The sequence below is a fragment of the Bos mutus genome, chromosome 4 (genome assembly GCF_027580195.1).
Source record: "Bos mutus isolate GX-2022 chromosome 4, NWIPB_WYAK_1.1, whole genome shotgun sequence".
NCBI lineage: Eukaryota > Metazoa > Chordata > Mammalia > Artiodactyla > Bovidae > Bos > Bos mutus.
In genome coordinates this window covers 581,950-606,699 of record NC_091620.1, presented here as the reverse complement: position 1 = coordinate 606,699, position 24,750 = coordinate 581,950, and the positions used below count along the sequence as shown (strand labels likewise).

The 24,750-nt window shown below is 65.0% G+C and overlaps 1 protein-coding gene across 9 annotated transcripts in view; it reads right to left on the bottom strand.

Annotated features, from left to right (window-relative positions):
* Positions 1-212: 212 nt before the first annotated feature.
* The window catches only part of AGAP3 (ArfGAP with GTPase domain, ankyrin repeat and PH domain 3), a 56,609-nt gene continuing 32,071 nt past the window's right edge, over positions 213-24,750 (bottom strand). For 2 of the 9 annotated variants that reach the window (XM_070368896.1, XM_070368892.1), the window contains exons 8-18: positions 23,212-23,370; positions 19,676-19,768; positions 15,300-15,404; positions 8,935-9,103; positions 5,731-5,850; positions 4,221-4,358; positions 2,390-2,544; positions 2,211-2,301; positions 1,892-2,114; positions 990-1,245; positions 213-877 (exon numbers count right to left, since the gene is read on the bottom strand). In XM_070368896.1, coding sequence (XP_070224997.1) covers positions 671-877; positions 990-1,245; positions 1,892-2,114; positions 2,211-2,301; positions 2,390-2,544; positions 4,221-4,358; positions 5,731-5,850; positions 8,935-9,103; positions 15,300-15,404; positions 19,676-19,768; positions 23,212-23,370 — 1,716 coding nt within the window. In that variant the 3' untranslated portion in view covers positions 213-670. Of the gene's footprint in view, positions 878-989; positions 1,246-1,891; positions 2,115-2,210; positions 2,302-2,389; positions 2,545-4,220; positions 4,359-5,730; positions 5,851-8,934; positions 9,104-15,299; positions 15,405-19,675; positions 19,769-19,919; positions 20,959-23,211; positions 23,371-24,750 lie in introns of those variants that run through there. The other 7 variants (XM_070368898.1, XM_070368895.1, XM_070368894.1 and 4 more) reach the window with 6 other exon arrangements.

The window sequence follows — 24,750 nt, the reverse complement described above, 5'->3', positions numbered from 1 at the left end:
ATGGGGGAGCGGCGGGGAGCTTCCAGTGGGAAGCACAGGGCCAGTCTCCCCTCCTGGGGCGGCTGACAGACTCAACGCCACCCCTGGAGAAAGAGGGGCTGAGAGAAGCCCACGGAGGAGGCTGGGCGGCGGGGAGGGGCACCCCAAAGTACAGCAGAGAGGAGAGGACAGGGACATAGAAGCAGAGCCCCAAGGGGTGTTTTCTCAGAAGGTGGGGAGATGAAAGGCGAGAGCCAGGCCCCCCCCACACACGGTCTGGTTTATTGGCTCATCACACACACACACACCAGTATGTACACAAACATAAATATTGCAATGTACACATTTACATGGGACCTCTGGCCTGCCCAGGCTCCCGTCTCCGGGTCGGGGGCCTACAGGGGGCTGGCACGAGAAGGCAGGAACCTAGAGGAGGGCGAGGTCCTGCTCCCCTCCTCTCACAGCACCCCCAAAGCATCCTGTCCCTTCGCAGCAGCGCTGGCCGGGCAAACACCTGCGGCGGCTGGAGTCCAGGGCATCTCCTCTGACCCTCCAGTCTGGCTCTCCTCCCAGACTCTTCCCAGGTCCCCGGGTCTCAGCCTCTGTGTCTCTCGTCTCCCCCAGGGCCTGGAGGGAGGTGGGTGCCTGCGCCCCGGCGTCAGTCCTGGCCCCTCCGGCTTCTTCCCGGGGTTCACAGGAGGCTGGGGCTGCGGTGCAGCTCGGCGGAGGCGTTGGTGCCATTGGCCGGCTCTCTGCCCGGGGCGGCGGCCACGCCGCAGCCCTCCCCGGGGCAGCCGTGCTGGATGAGGATGTCGGCACACTCCTGGCTGCCGGCGCGGCGAGCGTAGGCCAGCGGGGTCAGGCCGCGGGCGTCCCGGCTCCGCACGTCCACCCCGTACTGCAGAAGGAAGCACGTTCTCACGGTTGGCAGAAAAGGTGTGGGTTCCCCACCCTGGGTGGGGAGGACGGATGTCAGGAAGGCCCCCCCCCCCGCCCCCGCGCCAACTCACCCAGATAAGCAGCTGCGTGAAGACCACGTTGGCCATGGCGCTGGACAGGTGCAGGGCCGTCCGCCCGTCCCCGTCGCCGTAGGTCTCGTTCACCTCCTCCTTGGACCCGTGCGCCAGGAGCGTCACCAGCAGCCGCAGGTCGTCCTCCACCACCGCCCGGAGCAGCTGCTGGCCCAGAGGCACGTCCGAGCTGGGCAGCGGGGCCAGGAAGAGCTTCTGCTCGTACTTGGCCCGGATCCAGCGCTCCTTCTCCTCTCTGCGGGCACAGGCAGGGCCAGGCCGGGGGGCGGTCAGGGGACCGAGCGAGTGAGGCGGTGGGTAGGGGGCCGGGAGGGGGGCAGGATCAGAGCAAAGACCAGCCCGAGGGACCCAGGGCGGTTGGGGGCAGCGGGTGGCGCAGAGGGTATGGGAGATACTGGATGGAACTCTTGGGGGGAGACCCCCTGGGGTCGACAGGGATGCGCGGGGCGGGGTTGGGGGTGGTGGCGGGGACTCAGGGGGCCGCGAGGGCGGGCGGATTCCAGGCAGGGTTGGGGGCTGGGGGTGGGCAGCTTATCTGGCCCTGCAGGAACAAAGGAGGCGGGGGCCTGCCCTCGGGGCCCACGCACGACCCTATCTATCTACCACCTATTCTCTGCATCTCGGCACTCCGGCTGTAGCCTTTGCGCCACCGCGCGATAGGGCCCTGCGCATGCGCCCCCCGCCCCTCGACGTGCTGATAACTGCGGAGAAAGGGCCGGCTGTTGTGAGGCTCTGAGTGACAGGCGGAGGGCACCCCTGGGGCCCACGGCCGAGCAGAGCAACCGCCGGGTTTAACCCTTCCAGCCCGCAGCCCTGTCACAGCCGCACTGCCCCTCCCATCTCCCCACCCGGCAGGGGCACCCAGGGCCTCATGCCCTCACCTGCAGGCCTCGGGCCCCGGTTTAGCATAGCCGTCCAGGGCCCCCTCCCAGACGCTGTTGGCCAGGGCGTTGCCCATGGCCGTCATGACGGCCAGCAGCTCGGGTGGCCAGTCGTCTAGGTCGAGGGAGCGGACCCGGGAAAGGTGAGCTCCCAGATGCCGGTGCGTCCCGGAGCACTCGATGCACATGAGCGCGCCCAGGTTCAGGCTGGCCCAGTCTGGATCTAGGCAAGGAGAGGACGTGATGGAGCCGCCCTCTCCACCCTTGAGCTCCCCCCACCCGGAGCGCCCAGCCTGGTCCCACCCCCCCCAGCACTCACTGGGGGCATCGCAGTCAATACAGAAGCTGTTGCCCCGGACGGTGCGCACGGCCTGCACGGCCAGAGCTGCGTTCTGGTTCCCCAGTCGAGTCTGAAGGGATGGGGTGGGGGGCGGGTGGCTGGTGAGTAAAGAGGCCAGCGTAGGGCACTCGCCCCCAGCCCCTCCGCCCGGCGCCCACCTTGTCCTTGGCGCTGCGGCAGCCCTGCAGGCTGGCGAGGATCTGGGCCTGCACACTCTGCACCCACAGCTCCCGCTCCTCTGCCGTCGAGGCCTCGAAGTGCCACGTCTGCCCGGTGAGGGACACCACCACGAACTCGAACGACTCCTCGGCCTCTGTGGGCACATACAGGGCACGCACACCCGTCAGGGCAGCCCCCCTGGGGCCCCAGCCTGGAGGACTGTGCTCTTGGGGCTCCCCGCCGGTGGGGGGGTGTGTGGGGGGGTGGTAGCTGGGGCGCAGAGAGCAACCCGCCAACCTGGCCACTGTGGAGCCTGGGTGGAAAAGGTGGGGACGCAAGGTTTGTTGGCAGCCCCGGTGCGGCCAGGAACGGGTCTGGAAGTCAGAGGGGTGCTTCCCAGAGAAAGCGGAGCCCAGTGTCTGGAGAAGATGCGCCGGGGTGCTGGGAGGCAATGCCGGGGGATGGGGGTGTGTGTGTGTGGGGGTGTTGGAGGCGGGTGTGGGCACCATCCGTACATGTCAGCTGCAGCCGCCTCATTTTGCAGCTCATTAAACCCAATATTCCTGATGGCGTCAGCGTGGGGCTCCTGGGAGCCAGGCCCCTCCCCCCTCCCCTGGCACAGGCAGGCAGGGAGGGCGGGGTGGGGAGCAGCCTCCGTTTCCTCCACAGACCACCTGGGATGTATGAGCAGACATGGACCCGCAGACGTGTGCGGTCACAAGCCCTGGGGGCTGAACTGTGACACCCCAGCAGTGTGGGGGCGGGCGCTGCTTCAGGCTCTGCGCCCCCAGCAGACCATCCCCATGAGCCTCACTCCTGATGCTCACCCCCGCTCGCCACCCCTCCCCAGGGGGCACACAGCTCCCGACCAGCAGATGTGTGTTGTAGGGGCTGCAGAGATGAGGCCACAGGCTCTGCAGGGCAGCCTCTCATGGCCCCTGTGACACTGACCCCCCCTCCACCCAGGAAGTCCTCGGGGCCAGGTTCCCGCTTCGGGAAGCCCCTGAATAGAACCATCTTCATGGCAAAAGCTGGAACCTTTCCTTCCCCAGGCTCCATCATTCTACCTCACCTCGCTCCCCACCGTCTCTGAACCCCACAGCCCTGATCATCCGTGGGGACACAGTTCCCTGGTCCAGATGGGCCCCCGGGCCATGAGCACCAAGCACACCCCTGTATCACATGCTGGCTCTGCAGAAGCCACTGTTTCCCTTAGTGATGGTCTCCCCACAGCCCTGCCCCTGCCCATGGGAGCAGAGCCCAGCAACTGTGCATCCACCTAAGTTAACTTCCAAAGGGACTCCAGCCACTGAGAAGAGACACAGTTTGAAGAGGACATGAGGAAAACCAGACAAGCAGCACTGTGATGAATAAGGAATTAGGAGGAAGAACCTATGGAAAATATCTAAGGAGCAGGGGTTTCTCTGCCCAGAGACAACTAAGGAGAGACTCAGCCCGACACGCGGATGCTTAAAAACTCGACGGGCGCTACAAGAGACGCAGGGAACACAGGTCCTGCCCGCATTACCCAGGAAGAGGTATGGGACTGGCAGCCTGCCGTCTTTTACCTTCTAAGAGAGTAAACGAAGGAAGCCCATGTTTTCACAAGGAAAGGGGTTAAGTTAGGCCAAAGAAGGAGATTTTTTTTCTAAGACACCAGGTCCAAATGACCAGAAGTTATGGAGCTGCTCTTATGGGAAATTATTATCAGAAAATGCTTAACCGAATACAGACAAGAGGGTATGAGGGCATGATGTTTCAAGGAGGACGATCCCCAAGTCCCCCTGCCCACCTCCTGTGCCCCGGTTTCCCTCGGGGGTTCCCCCTAACCTTCAGCAGCACTGCTGGGGCCGTCTGGTCGGGGGGTCCCGGTGCTCTTTTTCCTCCGGTGCTTCTTCCGGTTGGAGTGGGGAGATGGGGGGGGCTCCAGCTTGGGGCTGGAGCTGAGCACCTCAGCGGGGCCACTGGCTGGTGAGGGAGAGGGGGAGACGTGTGGGAAGCGGGGAGGGGGCAGCACCCTGACCTGCAGCTGGGGCACCCACCTGGGGGGAGCAGCCCCTCCCGCCCTCTCCCCCCAACCCCATCCCACCTCACTCCGGAGCCCCAGGCCTGGAGGAGGAGAGAGTGGGAAACTCAGGCAGAGCAGGGGGAAGGCAGGGGAAGCCAGCCTCTGCAGCCCAGAGGGGCGGAAGGTGGCTGGGAACTCGCTCGCGGGGAGCTGAAACCCCAGCAGCTCCGCACCAAATTTATCCTCAATCACACTCCCAGCTCCTCACAATTAATAGCAGAATTAGAGACAATCAGGGAGCTGCCTAATTACTGTCAATTAGAGCGCGCTAATCAAGCTCCCGTCTCCCGCACCCCGCCCGGCGCTCACCACTAAATGTCAAACTTCATTAGAGGCAGACACGCAGCGCCCTCCCTCCCTGCCTGCCTGCCTCCTTCCAGACTCAACAGAGTGGCCCATGGAGGCCGCATGCCCCGGACGGTGACCTGCCCTGGCCAGGCCTCCACCCCCCATCCCCGGGCTGGCCTGGGCTGGGCGCGGGACGTGGGGGCAGACCCTGGGCTGTGGGCGGCCAGCCCCTCCCGCTGTCCGATCTGGGGCAGGGGGCTTAGTGGGGACCTGCGAAGGGTCTCTGGGAGGAGCTGATGCTCCGCTGCCTGGAGCGGGGACAGGGGGGGCAGCAGGTGCACCGGCCCCGGGGTGGGGTGGGGGGTCTCCTCCCGTCTACACCCTCGCTGAGCTGCACTGACTGACAGATCAGGGCTGAGGGTCAGGACGCAGGTGAGAGTGAGGTGCCGGCTGAAGAGGCAGGGGAGAGGTAAGGGGAAGAGCCCTGTGAGCAAGGTCCAGACAACGATCTCCGGTAAAGAGAGCAAGGGACGTGGGAAGGGAGGTTCCCGACCACCTGGGAAGTCCGGGATGGGCCTCGGCCTATCGCAGGGGCAGTGTGGGGAGAAACTCCGTCTGGACCACTCCCTGATCTCGTCTGCAGGGCCCCCTTCCTGCCTTCAAAGCCCCCAGCACCCGCCCCCTCACCCCCGGCTTCCCTCCCCATCCCCCCCGCAGCGAGGCTGATGAGCTGGCTGCACGGGGGGCTGATGGTGATGCCAGCGCCACCAGTGCTGCCTGGGGCCGGCAGAGGGTGGGTGGGGGGCTGCAGAGGCAGGGAGGGTCTCCTGCACCGGCCGCTGGCGAGGGCCCTGGGCGTGGCCGCCCCAACTCCCTGTTTCCCAGGCACACTTGACCCCCCACCTCCGCTGAGCCCTGGAGGGCTGTTCTGGGGTGGTGGGGGGGAACCTCGCTTCCCTCCTGGCCTCACCGGGTCCTGCATACCTGGGGGCAGGGCAGCGGCCTCAGTCCACGGGTCGGCGCTGGACACAGAGCAGGCGCGCTGGTGCAGCCCCTCCGGGCGTGGACCGGCCCAGGCTGGGCTGCCGGCCGGGTGGGGGGTACCTGGGGGTGGGGGGGTGGGGGGAAGGGTCAGATGGGGAGGGACCCCGGGAGAAGGGTGGCCCACAGGCTGTCCTGAAAGCACAGCTACCCAGGGACAGAGCTTGAGAAATGCCCGCGGGACACTGGCAAAAAAACGAGGTGCTCCTGGGTTCACCAAGTACCGTGCCAGGCTTGCCAGAGAACCAGGGTGGGGGACTCGGCCAGCCTGAGACCTCACACTCACCTCGCTCCCTGCACACATCATGTTCCCCCACTCCACCCCACCCTGTGAGCAGAGCCAGAAGTTGTGGGGGGGACAGTGGGGCTGACTCCCTGTCACAGCCCGAGCCGACCCTCCTGGTCAGGCCTTCAAGTCCGCACTCCAGGCCACACACGCCGTGGGCTGTGCCTCAGCTCTGCTGCCATTCTGACGAGAAATAAGTGTATCAAATTCAAGTAATTATGTCTAATTAGTATTAGTAATTATCCTGTTGGGCTGCAGAAAATTAATCTTTCGTTTCCCATCAGGGGGAAGGACGGCGGAGCCAGGGGAATGGGGCGGCAGCTCCAGGAGTGTCAGGGGCAGTGGCAGGGCCCTCCCTGGCTCATCAGTCACCATGGACAGCCCCGGAGGCGATCGCAGACCTCTTGCCTCAGGCCACTGACCTGAGATCCTGCAGGGCCGGAGGCCAGGAGGCCACGGCTGGCAGGCAGGTCTAAGGACCAGCGGCCACGCCCAGGGGTCTGCACAGACAGCGGGGTAGGGGGCAGTGGCCGGGTGCTGGGTGCTCGTGACAGGCAGAGACCCCTGGGGTTGAACGAGCCTGATGGAGGGGGCCCCCCGACCAGCCCCACGAGCACAAGGGGCAAGTGTCTGCAAGAAGCCAGGCAGCCCCGAGTGGAAGCGCCTAGAAGGGAAAGGAATAGGCTGGCCGTGTCACACTGATGCTCTGGGGCCCGCAGGACGCTGCAGGATGGGGTGAGTTCTGTGTTTCCTGACACCCACGGCAGGAGCAGACACACAGCAAGTGCTGATTAACACCCGTGTGGGCCAGCCCCTTGCGGCCACACACCGAGGCCCCGCTCTCCGGAATCCTGCCCCCTCCTGCTCCACCTAACAGGTCCCTGCCAACTCAGATTTTCTTGGGGTGGCCTCTCCCCCACCCCCCCAAGCCTGGTCAGGAAACCTTCCAGGGGAGCAGCAGCCTCAGGGCCGACTTCCCACCACTCCCTCACATCTCCCCTGAGGTTCCAGGTCTCACTCCCCCCGACCCCAACCCCACCCAAAGACACCACAAGGCCCAAACCTCCTCCCCCCAAGCCCCCCAAGCCAAAACCCCGAGGGAGGGCGGGCGCCTTCCCTTTTCTTTGTTAATTCTCCCCTCATTACGCCTGCAATCCCACAATCAGTGTGCACTGTAATTGTCGAATTTGATGCTAATGATTAATGAATTAAACATGGAGCCATCAATTAGTCCTCGGAGGATAATTCTGCATAAAGCAGCGGATAATGTAATTACAGTAACAAAGATAATGAGATGTTAACATCGCCCGGTGAGCGGAGACGCGTTGTGAGTGTGCGCGAGGTCGCTGGCGGTGCGCTGGGGGGACGTGGCCCCGGGGGGCGGCCCGGCCACGTGCTCCGGGGACACTGGGGAGCCGTCGGTGGGCGCGGCTGGGTACGTGGGGGAGTGGGCCGCACCCCTGCTGCACGCACCACTTCTGCTCCCCAGGTTGGGGGCCTTCGGGGGACGTGGCAGGACACAGGGTCCCGGGTGTCCCTGCTCCAAGGAAGCAGCCAGCGGCCCCCTGCTGCCTGCCTGCAAGCAGGGCTCCCCTTCCATCCACTTCCGTGTCCTCTGCCCTCTGGTGCCACCTGAGAAGCCCTAGGCCGGCCCCACCCCGGGCTGCCTTCGCTGTCCCTGGGCCAGCGAACCCGCCCCCTCGCCCCCAAGCGCACCCCCGCCGGCAGCTCCGAGCACCCTACCCATCTTTCCTGTTTTCCTGTCCTTAGCGTCCCCCTCTTCACCCGTCCACTAGCGCACTCTCTGCCTATTTCAAGGGCCTCGTTCTGAGCTCGGGGAGGCTGAGTGGAAGCACAGAGCTGCCCCAGTCAGGCACGCATAGGTTCAAATCCCCCTCTACTACTTCAGTGGGATTTTGGGTGCTCAGTTGCTGAGTCGTGTCTGACTCTTTGCAACCCCATGAATTGTAAGCCACCAGGCTCCTCTGCCCATGGGATTCTCCAGGTAAGAATACTGCTGCCTGCTCAGTCATTAAGTCGTGTCTGACTCTTTGCGACCCTCATGGATGGCAGCCCCCCAGGCTCCTCTGTCCATGGGATTTTCCAAGCAAGAATGCCGGAGTGGGTGGCCATTTCCTTCTCCAGGGGATCTTCCCGACCCACGGACTGAACCCGCATCTCCTGCGTTGCAGGCAGGCTCTTTACTACTGAGCCTCCAAGGAAGCCCCTCTGGAGGATTTTACAGACAAGTTACTTAACCGCTCTGAATCTTTGTTTTTCCATCCGTAACATGGGAACACAATCTCGACGTCAGGGCTAGCACACCCGGCACCCCCTCGATCAGCGGTGCCAGCGTCCCTGACCCCTCAGCGCCTTCAGACAGGGTGGCACCCTGGCAGGGTGGGGACCCTTGCCTCAAACAAGCACCGTCTTTCTCTCTTGACTGCTGGACGGGGCGGCGTCCACACCTCTGAACAAAGACCCCACCCCGCACTGCAGAACTGAGGACGGTTACTGGGTTCGCCCCAGGCAGCTCGCTCGGCAAGCGTGGCTGAGATGTGGCCCCAGTTCCTGCGCCCCCATTGCCTGCCCCGCTCCAGACGCTGATGCCACCTGTTGGCATGAGGCTACCCGTCCCTGCTTTGATCCACCGGGCTGTCCGCTGGCCACCTCCCCTACTGACCCCACGAAGACCGCATTTTGGCCAACGAGTTAGTGGGGCTGATCCTGAAGCCTGACATTTGGCGCGAGCCTGCCCGGAGCCCTGAGGACCCAGGCTGGGCGCAGCCCCCCGACACCTACCTTCCCAGGCCCCCTCCCGTCACAGTGCGCCCCACGCCCCCACCTCAGCAGCCCCTCACCTGTGCCCCCGCCCAGCTGCGTGCTACTCCGCTCCAAGGCCAGCCCGTTGGCCCGGGGGCTGGTGCCAGGGGCTGTGGCCGGCGTGGCTCGCGGCAGGCGCTTCCCGGGCACCTTGACGGTGGTCCGCAGCAGGTCGATCTCCTTGCCGTGGACGTTCTGCATGTAGTCCTGGGGCCACGTGGACAAGACGGGGTTGGGGGGGAGACTCGTTAGGACAGGTCACTCTTCCGCAGCAAACCCCATCCCAACCCTCCCGACTCCCGGGTCTCTCCCCACACTGCCCACGTTTGTGGAGCACCCCCCAGCACCCCAACTCCAGGTCTGCCCGCGTGTGGCTCTGGGGGCTCCGCCGGGAGCAGGGCAGGGGCCACAGAGGGCCTGGGGCCAGGAGTGACTCCCGGGCTCCTTTATGGAAGACAGCTCGGGAGGTAACGCAAAGGAGGCCAAGTATTGACCAGAGACAGGACTCGGAGAGAGGCCGGATGGCCGAGGAGAGGGACCGACAGGTCCCTGGGGACGTGGATGATGGGGCTGCCCCGGGCCACGGGTGGCTGGTCACCAAGGACCCCAGCCCTGTTTGCAGATGCTCCCACCACCACTTGGGGCCTCGAGAACTTTTACAGCCTAGAGCAGCGCCCAGTCCTTAGAATGTGTATAAGCTGTTCAGTCCTGTCCGACTCTTTACGACCCCGTGGGCTGTTCCCCGCCAGGCTCCTCTGTCAATGGGATTCTCCTGGCAAGAATACTGGAGTGGGTAGCCATTCCCTTCTCCAGGGGATCTTCCCAACCCAGGGATCAAACTCGGGTCTCCTGCATTGCAGGCGGATTCTTTACTGTCTGAGCCACCAGGGAAGCCCTGGTGCCTGATGATAAATATTTGTCGAATAGTTAAAGGGAAGCCTTCGATTCTTTCTACCGTCCTGAGGAACAGTGAGCCAAGGGCAAGGTTCCAGATACCAGTGGACATCCCAGCGGCAGGAACAGTAACCAGCGCTAATGTTACACGTCAGCTGCCCAGCCACGCGCTGGGGTCCCCCGCGCGACAGCTGACATTACGTTTCTATTTCACGCACTGCCTCACGTGAGTGTCCCGACAACCCAGGAGGACGGCGTTACTGTGCCCGCTTTACAGATGGAAAAACAGGTTATTCTTACAACAGATGACCTGCCCAAGGTCACAATCAGCAGGTGACAGGGCCAGACTTAAGCCCAGCCTCTTCAGGTCCCCAAGGAACCTCCTCTTTAGCCCCGGAGCGAACCAGCCCTGCCTTCATGTCAGCACCTGGAGGGCTGGACGTGGACAAGGCGGGTAGGGACCCCAAGAGCGGGAGCGGCTGGGTGCTGACCCCATCATACCTGCTGTCTTCACCTCGCCCTGGGTGGGGGGTGGCACCTGGCAGGGTGGGAGGTAGGATGGGGGATGCAGAGTGGAGCCCTGCCCTCCCTCTGGCTTCCCTCTGCCCTCCCTCTGCCTAAAACCTTGCCCAGCCCAGCCTGGTCTCCCTACTGCTCTGATCTTCTCGGGTGCTAATCCCTCGTCCATGGCCCTGGCGAGTTCCTGGGCGGTCCTTCCTCAGGGGGCAGAAGCTGGGCCAGTGGCACCAGCTTAACTCTGGAGGGAATTTCACCGGCTGGACTCGGACGGGCTCCTCTCCTCCGTAGTCGGGAGTGCCTCTGGTACATTTTGCATCCAGGGCGCTTCCCTGAGCACTGGGCTCAGCCTCCAGGTCCCAGCCCTCTCACTCCACCCACAAGGACACCACTTCCTGTCCCCAGGCATTCTCCTGCCTTGCCATCTTGCAGCTTCAGGGAAAAGGGAGGATGTCCTCTGCTTAAAAGAGCCGACGGGGAGTGCTGGCCAGGGCGGGCTGACCAGGGGCTCAGGGCCTACCCTCACCCTGTGAACGACCGAGATGACCTTGAGGAGAAAGGGGTCACCTGGCGCCAAGGAGCCAAGAGAACGCGGGCTTCTCCAAAGAAGAAAAGGAGTGAGATTGAGGGAGCAGAGAGCCCAGCACCAGCCCTGCTCCTGCCCCCGGCAGGCTGGAGTTCCCTGCAGGAATCACTGGGGCCAGCGGGAGGACCACGGGAAGGACGGGGCACCCCGATGCCAACATGCAGGCCAACTCCCAGAGGCCTGGCTGGGCCTGTGCATGCTAACTCACTTCAGTTGTGTCCAGCTCTTTTGCGTCCCCATGGACTGCAGCCCGCCAGGCTCCTCTGTCCAAGGGATTCTTCAGGCAGGAATACTGGAGTGGGTTGCCATGCCCTCCTCCAGGGGATCTTCCTGACCCAGGGATCGAACCTACGTACTGCATTGCACATGGATACTTTACTGCTGAGCCACCTGGGAAGCTCTTCAGAAGGCCAACAGGGGCCCTGCCAGCCAGAGAGGAGAAGCGCCCTGCCCTGCAGCTCTGCCCTGCGTCCGTGGCCTCCTGGTGAGGGACGGGGCTGGGTGCCTAGCCTTGGGCATACTCTGCTCCCAGGGTGCTTGGTTTGTGTCTCAGAAGCACAGAACAGCATTGCTGAGATGTGGACGAGGGCAGGCTCCACCACAGGAGGGCCCTTCTGCCCCAACCTCCCACCCATGCTCTGCTGAGTGCTGCCAGGGGTCTGTCCCCAGCCCGAGCCCCTCCCTGTGCCCTGGTCCCTTCCCCAGTCAACTCCGCCCACCCCCATTCCAGTCACTGCTGGGCCCTCTGGCCTTGCCTAGCACCCAGGGTGCACCCCACCATCCTAGCGGCCCCCGCACTCCAGGCCCCCACGGCCCTCCGATCGGCTCCGCACGCATCCCATCCCGGGTCCCCACACACAGTCACATCTCAGCTCGAGACGACTGTCAACAGCTGGCAGGGCCGAAGACACAGCTGCCGTCCCTTTCCCGGGGGCGGGGCTCGGGCTGCTCTAGTTCGCAAGGAGGTCACAGCAGCTGCAACAGTTTCCAGGCTCTGAGACAGCCCTGGGCTGCCCAAGCTGGGATACGGGTCAGGATGGAGGCGGGGGGAAGCTGACCCCAGGCCAAGAAACCAGAGCCGCTCGGAGAGACTCCGTTCGGGACCAAAGAGTCAGACACCAACGGAAGGGGGAAAGCAGCACGGACCACCCAACAGGCCAGCACCCAGCCAGCTGGAGGGGTGGTGGGGGACCAGTTTCGGGCCCCCCGAGGAGACTGCGACGGGTGAGCCGGAGAGGTGGCGGCGGACAGGGTGTCGTCGGGAGCGTTTCCCTCCGTCAGCAGAACGGGGGAGCTCCGCGGCGGCTCGGGAGAGCGGTCACCACGGCTGCCTTTATTACCCACCATCAAACAGCAATTTCTTCCCCAGCCTCCTCGCTAATTACCCAGCCAGCGTTCTCATCTCGTTTTATTACTGGAATTAACAACGAGTTCAGAGCGTGGAAAGCTATTAAGATGTGTGATTAAGCCACATTCAATTAGTTTCTACAAACAATTTAATTGATGTTGCAGATAGAATTAACAGAAGGTGATTGTGTGAATGGCTCCGCTGGCTGCAAAATGGGGGAGGCTGTGGCGGGCTCTCCTGGGCCCCGGCAAGGACCGGGCGTGAGGCTCAAGACTTGCCCACCAGCCCTTCCTCCGCACACCCCTCGGGTCCCACCAGTCCGACCGGCCTGCTGACCGGTAGGCGAGTCCCCAGCACCCCTGCCCTCGAGTCTCCTGGTAGGGGGAGTGTGTGCCCTCTGGAGTTCCTGGAGGGCCTTCCTCCACCGGCTTCCTAACAGGACGGTGCCTCCAAGGGGAGCAGATGGCTCCCAGGGAGCGCAGGTCCCTGCTCATTGCCTGCAGCTGGGAAGTTTGCTCAGGTTGGAAAGTTTGCTCAGGTTGGAAAACATGGTCAAGGGGGGTAGAGGCAGGGAAGCCAACAACAGGAGCTCGGCGGCCACCAGGGAGGGACACCAAGAGATGAAAAGCAGACGGAGAGACAGCCTCTGTCAGAAGGGACCTCGGACCCCGGGGGGCGTGCACAGAGACCCTGGGCTTGGCCTCACTGGTGCTCTCACTGTTACCACGGTTTTGAACCTGGTTTGGGTCTCCCGGACAAGAAGAGAAGCGTGGACCGGGCAGGGAAGCTGCCATCTGCACGGCGGGCCAGGTGCCCAGGGCATCCGGCGTGGGTTGGGGAAGGACGTGCACTCGGAGCCCAGAAGCAGAGTACAGCGACTAAAGGGCTGACTGACGGGAAGGCCACGCTCAGCCTCTTCTCCCCACCCGCAGAGCCGGCAGCCTCTTAGATTCACCTCCCAAGCAGGGACAGCCTGGAGCCAGCGTCACCACACCCCGGCCCGGCACACTGACCACACACGGTTCCCAGGCATGGCGGCCACCCAGTCGGCCTCACTTGCCCTGATGGTACCTCTCCAGGGATCCACAGGTAGCCTGGAGGGGAGGCGCTCCTGCATTGTGCAGGAAACTCTGGGTGATTCTTACAGTCCAAGTCACAGGGGGCCAGCTCACTGGTGAGCCACCGGCTGGGTGACCGAGGAGTCGACAAAGCCCACCGAGCCTCCGCTCTCTGGGTTGTTAGTGAAGTGAAAGTCGCTCAATCGTGTCCGACCCTTTGCGACCCCCTAGACTATACAGTCCTTGGAGTTCTCCAGGCCAGAATACTGGAGTGGATAGCCTTTCCCTTCTCCAGGGGATCTTCCCAACCCAGGGATCGAACCCAGGTCTCCTACATTGCAGGCGGATTCTTTACCAGCTGAGCCACAAAGGAAGCTCGACAATGCTGGAGTGGGTAGCCCATCCCTTCTCCAGGGGATCATCCCAACCTAGGAACTGAACCGGGGTCTCCCGCCCTGCAGGCGGGTTCTTTACCAGCTGAGCCACCAGGGAAGTCGCGTGTGAAAACAGCCACCCCACAGGGTCTCTCCCTTCCCCTCTGCACCAGGCCCTGTCCTCCCTGTCCCCAGACACCCCCCCTCCCAGCCCTCGCCTCCTCCTTCCGGGGCACGGGGCCACCCAAGGGGCATAAGTGCCCAGCCAGGGCAGCAGGAGGCCGGGGGCAGTGAGGACGCAGCAGAGAGGAGAAGGCAGGCGGGTCTCACAGGTGGGGAATGAGGCCACAGACGGGCTCCCGGCCCCGCAGCTGGGAAGTGCCAGGGCAGGAGCTGTGGGCGCTGGGCCCAGGAGGCCCAGCCCCTCTCCCTGGGGACACTGCGGTCCTCTTCCTGGTCGGGGGGTGGGGATGCGGGGAGGGGGCGTCCCTGCTTCCTAGGACACCGCGCCCCTCATCAGGGCTCTGTGGGGAGCCTTGTCACCTCTGGACTCGGCAGGACTTGGGGAGGAGAAGGCTAGAGTGGGGGCAAGGATGGTGCCCAGGAGCCTCTGTGTGGAAGCCCCCGAGGTCGCCAGGCCGAGGCCCCTCATCTAACCAGCCCCCCGAGCCGGTATCCAAGCACCAGCTCCCACCTGTGGAGTGAGAGGCCCCCAAGCTGAGGGGAAGGGCCGGGTTGACTGGAAGGGCCCACCCCAGGCCTGTGGGCTTCCTCGGGGTCCTGGGCGCTGCCCTCAGGGGGACTGGGCTACGGCCAAAGCGTGGACCCCAGTTCCTTTCGGCCGGGCCCCCTACAACCCCCATGCCGACTCAGGGGTGGGCAAGGGCCCCTCCGAGGCTGGCCCGGGGGCCTCCGGGCCAGGGGTGGGGCCGGCCCGCGTGCTGTGCTCGAGGGGCTTCGTGGGAGAACTCATTAGGCCCGCAGTGGGGTGGTGACAGAGATGGATTCCGGTGACAGCTGTGCGCTGGAGCCACGCAGCGAGGGGAGGGGGGGAGAGTGTGGGAGCCGCCACGGTGGTCCCCCCCTAGTCACCACGCCCCACCCCCTGCAGACCCCTCTGCCCAGGCCCGGTGCCCCCATGCGCCTCGTGCCAAGGGGGTCTGTCCCGGCCCCAGGCTCCCCCCAGTGGCCCTGGCTTAACTGCCCTCTTGCGCCCCACTGTCCTGGGAGCCCAGGGGCACCCACACATGTGGCACGCGTTGGCAACACCATCTTCCCCTCCCCATCCCCCCAAAATGTGAGCAACTCCATGTAAACAGGCCCTATCCAGCTCTTAAAACAGCTCCAGCGGAGGAGGGAGAACCTGACTTGCACGCCAGTGCAGCTCTGAGGGCGACCGCCTGGGGGATGGGTTTACTCCAAAGGGCCCGGCCAAGACTCAGAGCTTCCAGGCACCGGGCCTTAGGGTCCATGTGGCCCTCGAGCCCCCACAGTGAGGGCCCTTTCCCAAGGGCAGGACTTTCTGAGTTCAGGCACGCTTCCCTCCAGCCCTGGAGTACAGCCGCTCCACGCCCGCCTGGCCCCCCACGCCCAGCCCGCCCCAGGTGCAGTGAGCCCCCTGACTCACGTGCAGGCTGGGGTGGTAGGTCAGCAGCCCGTTGTCACACAGGGTCACATACTTCTTCTTCCACTCCTTGTTCAGGGACTTGCCGCTCCGCTTGAGCAGAATGCCCTGGGGACAGAGGCCGCATCAGAGATGGAAGCCAGGCGTGGGGAGGGTCTCAGCGCCCGCAGGCCCCGTGGGCCTCCACCCCCCTCCTCCCAGGTCACTGTGCGTGTGGGCACGGAGACACCATGCGGGACGGGAGCTGAACCGGGGAGGGCCACCCGAACCAACCCGTCCACGGGACTCAGGGCCCCCTCCAGCTACCGTGGACCACTGTCCCGTGGCGGGGGCACCCCCTACCCCAGGTTGTGGGCCTACATCCGCAATGGGAGGCGGGGGTCTAGACGGCCTCCCAGGATCTCCAGGGGTGGGGTGGAACACAGAGACCTCAGGGGGCCCTGGCCTCCTAACCCCTGTGGTAGCCCCAGAAGAGGGCAGACAAGCACCTGAATGTCCCCAGAATACCCTAGTCTCCCCAAAGCAGGGAATGGGGAGTTCCAGCCATCCAGATCGGCAACCAAATCTCCCATGGGAGCTGAGAGGATGCTGGGTGTGGCGCTTGGATGAGCCCCAGGATAGACAAGGGTCCCACGAGGGCCGGGATTTGGGAGTGTTGTTCATCAACATCCCCCCCGCCCCACCCCCGCACCGCAGCACAGTGTGAGAACCCCTGGTGGACGGTGGGGAAAAGCCAGCAGAGACCCTGCGGCTGTTGGACAGTGGGGAAAAGCCAGCAGAGACTCTGCGGCTGTTGGAGGACCCCACCAAGGAAGACTGCCCACAGCCCGGACAGTCTCTGCTGCCCTCCCCTAACGAGGACCCCTGGTGGTCCCGCGCCCACTGCTGGCTCCTGAAACAGCGGCCAGCACAGGGGACGGGCTAAGGATGGAGCCGGGGTCGGGACAGGACACGGACACGCCCAGCAGCAGGTTGCCCTGGACCAGCATCACCCCTGTGGGCCCCCTCCCCAAACCTGGGGTGCTGAGAAGAGGCAGTGCTCCCCAGAGATTCCTACACACCACTCCTGGGGGAGAGCCCCACAGCGGGATGGCCCGGCTGGGGGTGGGATGGGGCAGCACTCAGTGTCCCCCAGTGTACCCACCCCGCCCCGCAAGGGGGTCACAAAGGAGGAGCTTAGGGCTGCTGTGCTGGCCTCTCCTTCAGGAGGGGGGCGCCCTGCCCTCAGGCAGGCTGGAAATGGGGGTCAGGAGACTCAGTGTGATAGAGTGGGGGTAAACCCCAATTCCAGGATGCCCTCCCCTGCTCAGGCCTCTTACTAGGAGGCTCAGCCCTGGAACGGCCAGGTTAGCAAGCAGGTGGGCCAGGTTAGCGAGCAGGTGGCCTGGGATTCCCACATCAGGGGCCAGAGGTGGAGGCCAGTCCCGCTTTTCAACAGGTGTTTTAACCCCTTCCTCCCTCATCCTCCAGCTGGAGGAGGTGGAGCCATCTAAGGACACTGTGGAGACCTGGTCCCCTTTTCTCAGGAGCAGCTTCTGAAGACTAGGGGCATGAACCGAGACCTTCCCTAGACAGTAGGGTGCCTGGAACATTTCGGAAGGCAGCGGGCTCCGGTCTGGTGGTCCCTGAAGGAGCCCTGGTGACGGGCCTCGGGGGCGTGGCACCCATCCCCTCACAGGCCAGGAAAGTGGACACAGCTCAGCCGCTACCTCTCTGCTGACTGTGGACCCTGGGCCCTGAGAACTGGGGGCCCGGCCTCTGGAGAAGGCAGCCCAGGCTCCTCTTGCTGCTGCGGACCGGACACGGGGTGGGGGTGGGGGTGGGGGCGCCCCATCCCCCGCCTCCCTTCCCACCTGCTCCCTGAGCCTCCGCGGGAGATTCCACCAGGGCCTCTGTCCCAAACCCCTTCACGCCCAGAGCTCCCTTCTCGGTCCCTTCACCTTCACCGGGTGCCCTCCTGGTCCCCCCAGGCTCACGCCACCACCCCCCCACCTCGCCTTCTGCCACCCACGAGCTCTTTACATCCCCAAGTCCCGGAAACTGCCTGAGCCTCCGTCTCAGACGCGCAGTTCTCAGACACGCAGACTCACCTACGGAGCACCCCCCGCCCACCCCCTCAGCAGGAGATCAGGAGTCAGGATGCCGGAGGCAGCGGAGGAGGGCAGACCTGTTCTGCCCGAAGTCTCTCCCCTCCTCCACCGGCCCCTCTCCGGACCGTGGGAATGAGGCTCCGGCAAGCGTTAGCCCGGGGGCGTGGGAGGAGCGCCTGGGCCGGGAGAGGGGGGGGGCGGCGCGATCGCGGCTGCAAGGGGGGCTTGGCCCGCGCCCACGCGCTCCGCCTGGCCCCGCCGCTCACCTGCCAGGGGCTGCCCGCTCGGCCCGGCCCGGCCCTCCCCGCGCCCCAGGGGCGCCGGCTCCCCTCCCCGGGCAGGCCGGCTGCGCACGGCGGCGCAGGAAGCAATCTGGGGCGGAATGTGAGCAGTGCGCGGGGGCGACAGCCCCCAGAGGACCCGTTCCCCGCCGCCTCCCGCCCGGCTCCGCCAGCCGGCTTAATTGCGGAGTCCGGATTGATTGGGAATGCAAATGGCAACTGAAATGCAATCTCCACTCCCAGCAGGAGCAGGGGGAGGGGGAGCGAGGAACCGGGAGAAGCGCGGGACAGGAGGGCTGGGGGCCGGGGCGGCGGTGAGGGGCCCAAGGAATGGCCACCGGCCCAGGCTAGAGGAGAGGGTGCGGTGGCACCCCATCCCGACAGTAGGCACATCCCCAAACCGCCCCCCACTGTGTGATCCCTGGTGCCTGTAGACAGGTACGGCAGCTCAACCTCCTGGCCAGGCCCCTCCTTCTGAGGATCCCTGAGTTTAGAGGGGGCCTGGAATCCTCAAGTGACCTCACTGACCCCTCCAGAGGGACTGGAGCCTCAGGTGCAAGTTCACGGGGCTTCATCCCCCACTGCACAGACCCTCTTTCCCCTCCCTGTGTGGGATTCAGGGAGCAGATAAATTAGGGCAGACCCCAGCCAGGAAGCGGGGTGCTTTGGGGGCTAGACTGATCTCAAAGCAAGGAAGGGTGGCTGGGTGGGGGAAGCGTTGCGTTTGTTGAACGTTTGCCTGTGCCTGTGTGTATACTCAGAAAGCACATGCCACAAAGCAGGGAGTGACGGTCCCCTGCCTGGAGCAGGTCCCCATTGCCTGGCTTGGCAAGAGGCCCTTCGAGGAGGCCTGAGTTGGCACAGCCACAGAGACATGCCATCAACAGGTTTCTGGGCCAGTTCTGCGCATACAGCGAAACAGGGAGGAGACAGCCAGCTGCCCGCCCACCAGGAGGGTCCCTGGGGAGCATCCCTTGGTGACACTTCTGGAGGACTGAAGCATACCCAGTGCTCCCCACTGTGTCCTCTGGGCCCTGAGACACTTTCAGGGTTCTCCATTTGCCATGGCCCTTCACTGTGGGGTCAGAAACCCCCATCCCTAACACAATTCTGGTCGCAGAAGCCCCAGCCTGGACGGCCAGACCTGATCACAGGACCCTGGCCAGGCTGGCCTCAGGTCCTCTGGCCACACAAGTCTACTCCACTCAAACGCGGACATCACGGCTCCCGTAGACACGGGGCATCTCTAAACACCAGGTCCCGAGAAGATGTGTCTGTGCCAAGTGCAGCATCCTGGGGACACAGCAGGCTAACCACCAGGCTGCTGGCCATCCCGGGGGGCACGTGGGCCAGCAGGCTTTCACCTGACACCTCCTCTCTCCACTGCATCCGGCAGTGGTTCTACAGCCCTGTACAGCACACCAGCAAGCAACTCTGCCTTCCATCACCAGAGACCCCTTTTGATCACTCAATGCCTTTTTCTAGCAAAGACACCCAGGACAGGCGGTCTGGGCGCCCTGGCCCTACTGGGCAGTAACTCCAGAGACTATATCAGGACTAAGTTTCCTCTTTTCAAACACAGAAGAGGCTCACTGGGTAAGACTCGGCCAGTGAACCCAGGGTAGGACCAGCCCTTGGTACGCCCCCTCAATCCATACTCCTCAGGGTGCTCTTTTGTGAATTCCCTCCCTTTGGGGGAGGGAGGAGGAGAGAGAGGTGGGGGAGACCAAGTCCTGCTGCAGGGTCGGGCACCTCCAGAATCACCACCACCAATGCAGAGCCGCTGAGGGTGGCGGGTGGCTCTCTGCTGCCCCCAGGTGGTGATGAGGGTGAACAGGCAAGGCCAGGCCCAGTGAGCGCTCCGGCCAACCTTGCCAGGGGTGTTAACAGCTCAGGCCTGGCAGGGGCCTGGGGCACTGGCCTCTCCTGTCTTCCAGAGCCATCCTCCAGCATTGCCGGGGCCTCCTCTCCGCTTCTCTCCAGCCCTGGGGGGGAAGGGAGCGCTGACCTGTTTGATGGGGATGGCCCGGCCGCTCCCGATGCTGTCCACCTTGCACTCGGCGGCCTTCTTCTCCCGGTCCATGTCGGCACCCTTTCGAGACTGGAAGAGAAGAGAAGGGGCGTGTCAGAGGGCCCCGGGGTCTGTGGGGGTTCAGCTGCCCGCCTGGAATCCCCAGCTAGCACCCCATCCTCCCCAAATCCCTCCCTCCCCCTGGACAGGCCCTAGCAGCCAGGCAGGGCCAGGCTGGGTGGGCACGGCGGGACTGGGAAGGAATGGAGACCACGAGTATTCCAACGGGTGTTTATTCTTACACACGGCACCATACAGAGCAGCACAGGTCATCACTGGGCCGGGCCCGCCCCTTACAGAAGAGCGAGGACACGAGATACCGAGGGCGTGAGGAGCGCGCAGCCCATGGGGAACCAGGGGGAGGCTGGGGCCTAAGAGAAGGGAAGGGGCCCGGAGAGGAAAGGTGGACGGTGGAGGCTGCAGGCTGGCCGGGAGCAGCACGGGGCACGACCACCGGGTAGGGGGGAGAGCAAAGTCCAGAAATGAGAGCCGGCCGCGGCCCGGCCACGGGCACAGACACACCACACGCGGCGGCACGGCGTGCCGAGCTCAGCGGCCACGAGGCCCGAGGGGGCACAGTAGATGGAGAGAGAGAGGAGACGGGCCAGAGGAGGCCCTGCGCCCCTGCCAGGGCTCCTGGGGCAGAGCCCGGCCCAATGTGGATCCTAGGAAACGGGGTGTGTTGGGGGGGGCCAAGAGAGGGGAAGGCAAGCGCGGCGAGGAGGAGGAGGAGGAGGAGGCGGCGGCGGCGTCCAGCAGAGCAGGAACAGCAGAGAAGTCCATGCAGGAAGGAGCAGAGGAGGGGAGGGGCGGGGAGCACCCCCGGGAGCAGCTGGGCCGCCGGCCGGGCGCTGGACGCCCCGGCCTCTGGGCCTCGTCGCTGGCCGGCGCGCCGGGCGGGGACAGGGGACGAGCTCCCTTCTTCTCCGTGCGGCGAGAGCCTGGCGCCGTGCGTTCCGCCGGGCTGGCCGCGCGGGCTGGCGGGGCGCTCCAGCAGTTCCTAGCCTTGCCTGGGGGTGTGGGGGTTAGTTACAAAGGTTCCTGTGGGTCTCTGGAGTGGGGAGCACGGCGGCCGCTTCTCATCTGAGAGCAGTCCCAGGGCCCGGCCCCGCACGGGGGACAATGTCCAGAGGTGCTGTGTGTCACCACCTGGTCTTCTAATTTGGAAGGAGTTGGAAAGGCCTTTTTGTTGATGAAAAGTTGGAAACAGTGGCACATATCTGCAAATATCGAAAGAATAGAGATTTTTGGCAAGTTATACTCAAGCCGCGCACACAGTGGGTCAGCAGGTGGCGAGGGCAGAGAACCCGGGCGCCCGGGGAGGAGAGGCGGCTGAAGAGGAGAAGGAGGAGGAGGAGAGGCTGCAGGCCGGCGGTCCATCTCGGGGTGCGGGGAGGGGGGGTGCTCTGCGCTCCAGGCCCCACGTCCCTCCCCCGGCTCCTCCAAGCTGCCAGGGAGCAGGCCATGGGGGCCGCGGCCAGACCAGCAGGGAGAGCCGGGGTACTGCCCATGGACGTCTCTGCTACCAGCGCCTGCCCTCCGGGGGCCTCTCCTGGGCACTGTGGCCTCTGCCCCTTGCACTCCCAGACGGAAGAGCCAGTCGTGGGGAGCGGGGTTCACATGCGGCCTGTCCCAGCCAGGCTGGCCAGCAGAGAGGCCCCCCACCCCACAACCACCCGAGGACCCCTGGGAGCCCAGAGGAGGGCAGGGGGCATGGGGTGTGCACCCCACCCAGGATGGGAACCAGGGTGAGGAGCGTCAAAACAAGGACATTAAGTCATGGGGGAGAGACCAGGGGGACGTCAGCGGCACGTCCAGCAGGAAAGTCACGGGAGTGGGACAGGAGCAGGCACAGCTCTGCCGGAGGATGGCAAGAGGGGGGGACCCCCCACCCTCCACCCTCCACCCTCCCACCCCGAGCAGTGACGATGAGAAGGGGAGGTCCCGAGAGGCACCTCGAGAGACATGGGCGCGTCTGGAGGCTCCCTCAAGGACAATGGCTCAAGTGAGGTCACCATGGAAACAATGGAGAGAAAAAAACAAAAAAAATCAGGTCGCCACAGTGAAGATGGAGAGAATGAAAGAGGCCTGGAGGGGCGGCTGTGCCGTGGAGGACGGGCACGGCGAGGGGCACGTGAAGGCAGCTCGGAGGAGCAGGCGGCGGGGCGCAAGGAGGCGCTGGGGAGGCGCTGGGCGAACAGTGGAGGAAGGCGGGAGGGGAGGCACGGGGGGAGAGGAGCAGGTGGGCAGGACGTCAGCGAGCGGGCACCGTGGGCACAGAGGGCAGTCACTTAGACCCAGGCGCCCACGGGCCCCACGGCGGCCGCAGAGCGGTTCACGCACAAGCAGGCAGCCGGGGCGCTGTGTGTCTCAGCAGGCGTGAACATATGAGAAGCTGTGAGTCCAGGCGGGGTCGGGGCTGGGGGTGGCGGGTGACGCGCGGCAGCAGCAGGATGGAGGGCGCAGGGCAGGGCCATAGGGGACAGGCAGGCAGACGAGGCAGAAGCGCGCACAGCGAGGATGCAGGGACAAGGCCTGGGGAGCACTGGCTCTGTCTGAGCTGGGTTCCTGAGGGCCTGGCCGGGGCCTGACCCTGGCCGGGGGCCGGACCAACCGACCGACACCCAAGCCCCGACGCTCGGAGAGCGGGATGAGGAGCGACGCAGAGAGACCGGGCGATCTCCCCATGCGGGTCCGCCCGGGGCGGCACGCCCGCCTCGTCAGGCCCACCACTCCCAGGAGGGTCCTGCCAAGCCCCCCCTGCTGGACAGTGTGTCTGCGGGCCAGACACAGGCTTGGGCCTCCGAGAGGTGACGGGCAGGGCCCTAGTGGCAGGAGGCGCACAGGACCCTGGGCTGGGGGTCTGCGTGAAGGAGCTGAGAGCAGAGCCTGTGGTGGGCGGCTGGTGGGGTGGGAAACCGAGGCAGGACTCGGGAGACACAGGGGCCTGGGGAAAGACGTCTGGGCCTTTTGTTGGGCCGATGGCAGCAGCGGGGGGGTGGGGAAGCGCGGTGGAATGGAAATAACGGGGATGGGTGGGGTGCAGGCGGACTGGGAGGCCTGGACCTGCTCTGGTTCTGCCATCTACCGTTTCCTGCGGCCTTGGGCCAACCACCCAGGGCCTTGGTCCACAAGGGCGGGATCCAGGGTGTCTCGGAGTTAAGAGAGCAGACGGGTCCAAAGAGCCCTCCAGCTGGGCTGGGAGGAAGGTCTCTGTGTGGCTGTGCTGAGGGGCGGCCCCACGGGCTCAGAGGAGGATCACAGTCTGGGTGCTGATGTGGGGTTGGGGGGGTGGCGGGCGTCTGCACGGAGCCCACGGAGGGTCACAGTCTGGGTGCTGGTGGGGGGCGCCTGCACAGAGCTCCCTCCGGGAGCAGTGCGTGTCTGTGCGGATGCAGAGAGGGCAGGTGTAGCGTCCTGGAGGCTGGGGGCTCGGCCCTGCCTGGTCGGCGGCGGGAGGGGCGGGCACGTACCGTGAAGATGTTGGAGCGCCGCTTGGACTGCTTGCGGATGGGTGTGGGGGTGGAGGAGGCAGCGATGGTCTCCACGCGCAGCTCCCGCTGGCTGATGCTGGGCGTGGAGGGGACTGAGGCCGAGTAGTCGCTGAAGGCGCTGCTGCCGCCATTCGTGGCCTGAGAACAGAGAGGGCTCTCAGGGCGGCTGCACCAAGGGGCCTGGGGCTTGCAGGGCAGAGCAGAGGGGCCGCCCATTCCTACAGAGGCTAACCCAGGAGGCGGGCAGCAAAGGCCTGGAGGCCTGCGGGACCCCATGGTCACCGCCCTGGGCTGCCCACCCTCCACCTCCTGCCTAGGGCCCCTAGCTGAATCAGAGGCAAAGGACTGGAGTCAAGGGCAGGGGCCGGGAGAGAACAAGACTGCGGAGTCTTGGCTCACAGCTGGGCGTGACACCAGGTGACAGGTCACCCTGGATGAGCTCCCCAGGCCTGCAAGAACGGAGGCTTCGGGAGGCTGGGTGGGGCTCAGGGCGCCAATGGGGTGGGGCGGGGGGGAGGGTGAGGCTGTGTGTGACAGGGCGTGAGATACGGGGAGGAGGAGGGCTGGGCAGGGAGCGAACGGCGACTAAGGCTGCTGACCGGAGGAAGCAGAGGACGGCGGGATACACACACAGCGGTGTCCGCTGGTGGTGGCTCCGGGAGCCATGGGCAGCGTGACAAGGCCACCCCTGACGGCCCACCGGATGGTCACTAAGTAGAGGACGCGCCCTGCCCCAGCAGCCTCCTCTGGTCCGAGGCCAACACCGGAGCTGCCGCCCCGCGAAGGATACAGGGTCCCTGCGCACAGCTGAGTCTGCTACAAGGCCAAGTGGCTCAGAGACGGTGGAGAAGACCTGTGTACGGCTCTCCCTTTCTTACAGGGGAGCCCTGAGATCTTTTACAGCTGTAAAGGGAGGGAATCCCTGGAAAAGCCCACCAGGCCGTCAGGACGCTGGGGGCCGGGAGGGCTTTGCAAAGACAACAGCCCTCAGTGGAACTAAAGGAGCAGCATAGACTTGACCGCTCAGCATGCACACCTGTACTGGCCCAGGGCTTTCCGCAGCGCGGGAGACTGAGTCCGGGAACACAGTTACAGAAGCCCTGGGCTGAATGTCAAGGGCCCAGAACTGACCAGGCAGTAGGCCCCGCAGGCGGGCAGGTGTCCAGGGGGTAATCTGGGAGGGACACGGCAGGACCCAGCTCAGGCACCCCCCCAAAGGACCCCACGCAGCATGAAGGCCATCAGCCCTTGTCGGGTAAGTGCTGCTCTTCTAAACGCAAACACAGGGGCAGGGGCCAGCAGGTGAGGAGGGGGCGGGCCTCCAGGGACTCCTCTGGAGGTGGGTACTGAGCCCGCGCTAACCCCAGCTGACCAGAGCAAATGCTTAGGCGGCGGCAGCTGCAGGGTGAGACGTGTGGAGCAGCGAGGGGAGCTGGGAGTGGGAGGGCAGGGACTGCAGGGCACAGGTGGGGGGCCAGGCCAGGCCAGGTGTGCAGGCTGAGGGGACCCGAGCCAGTG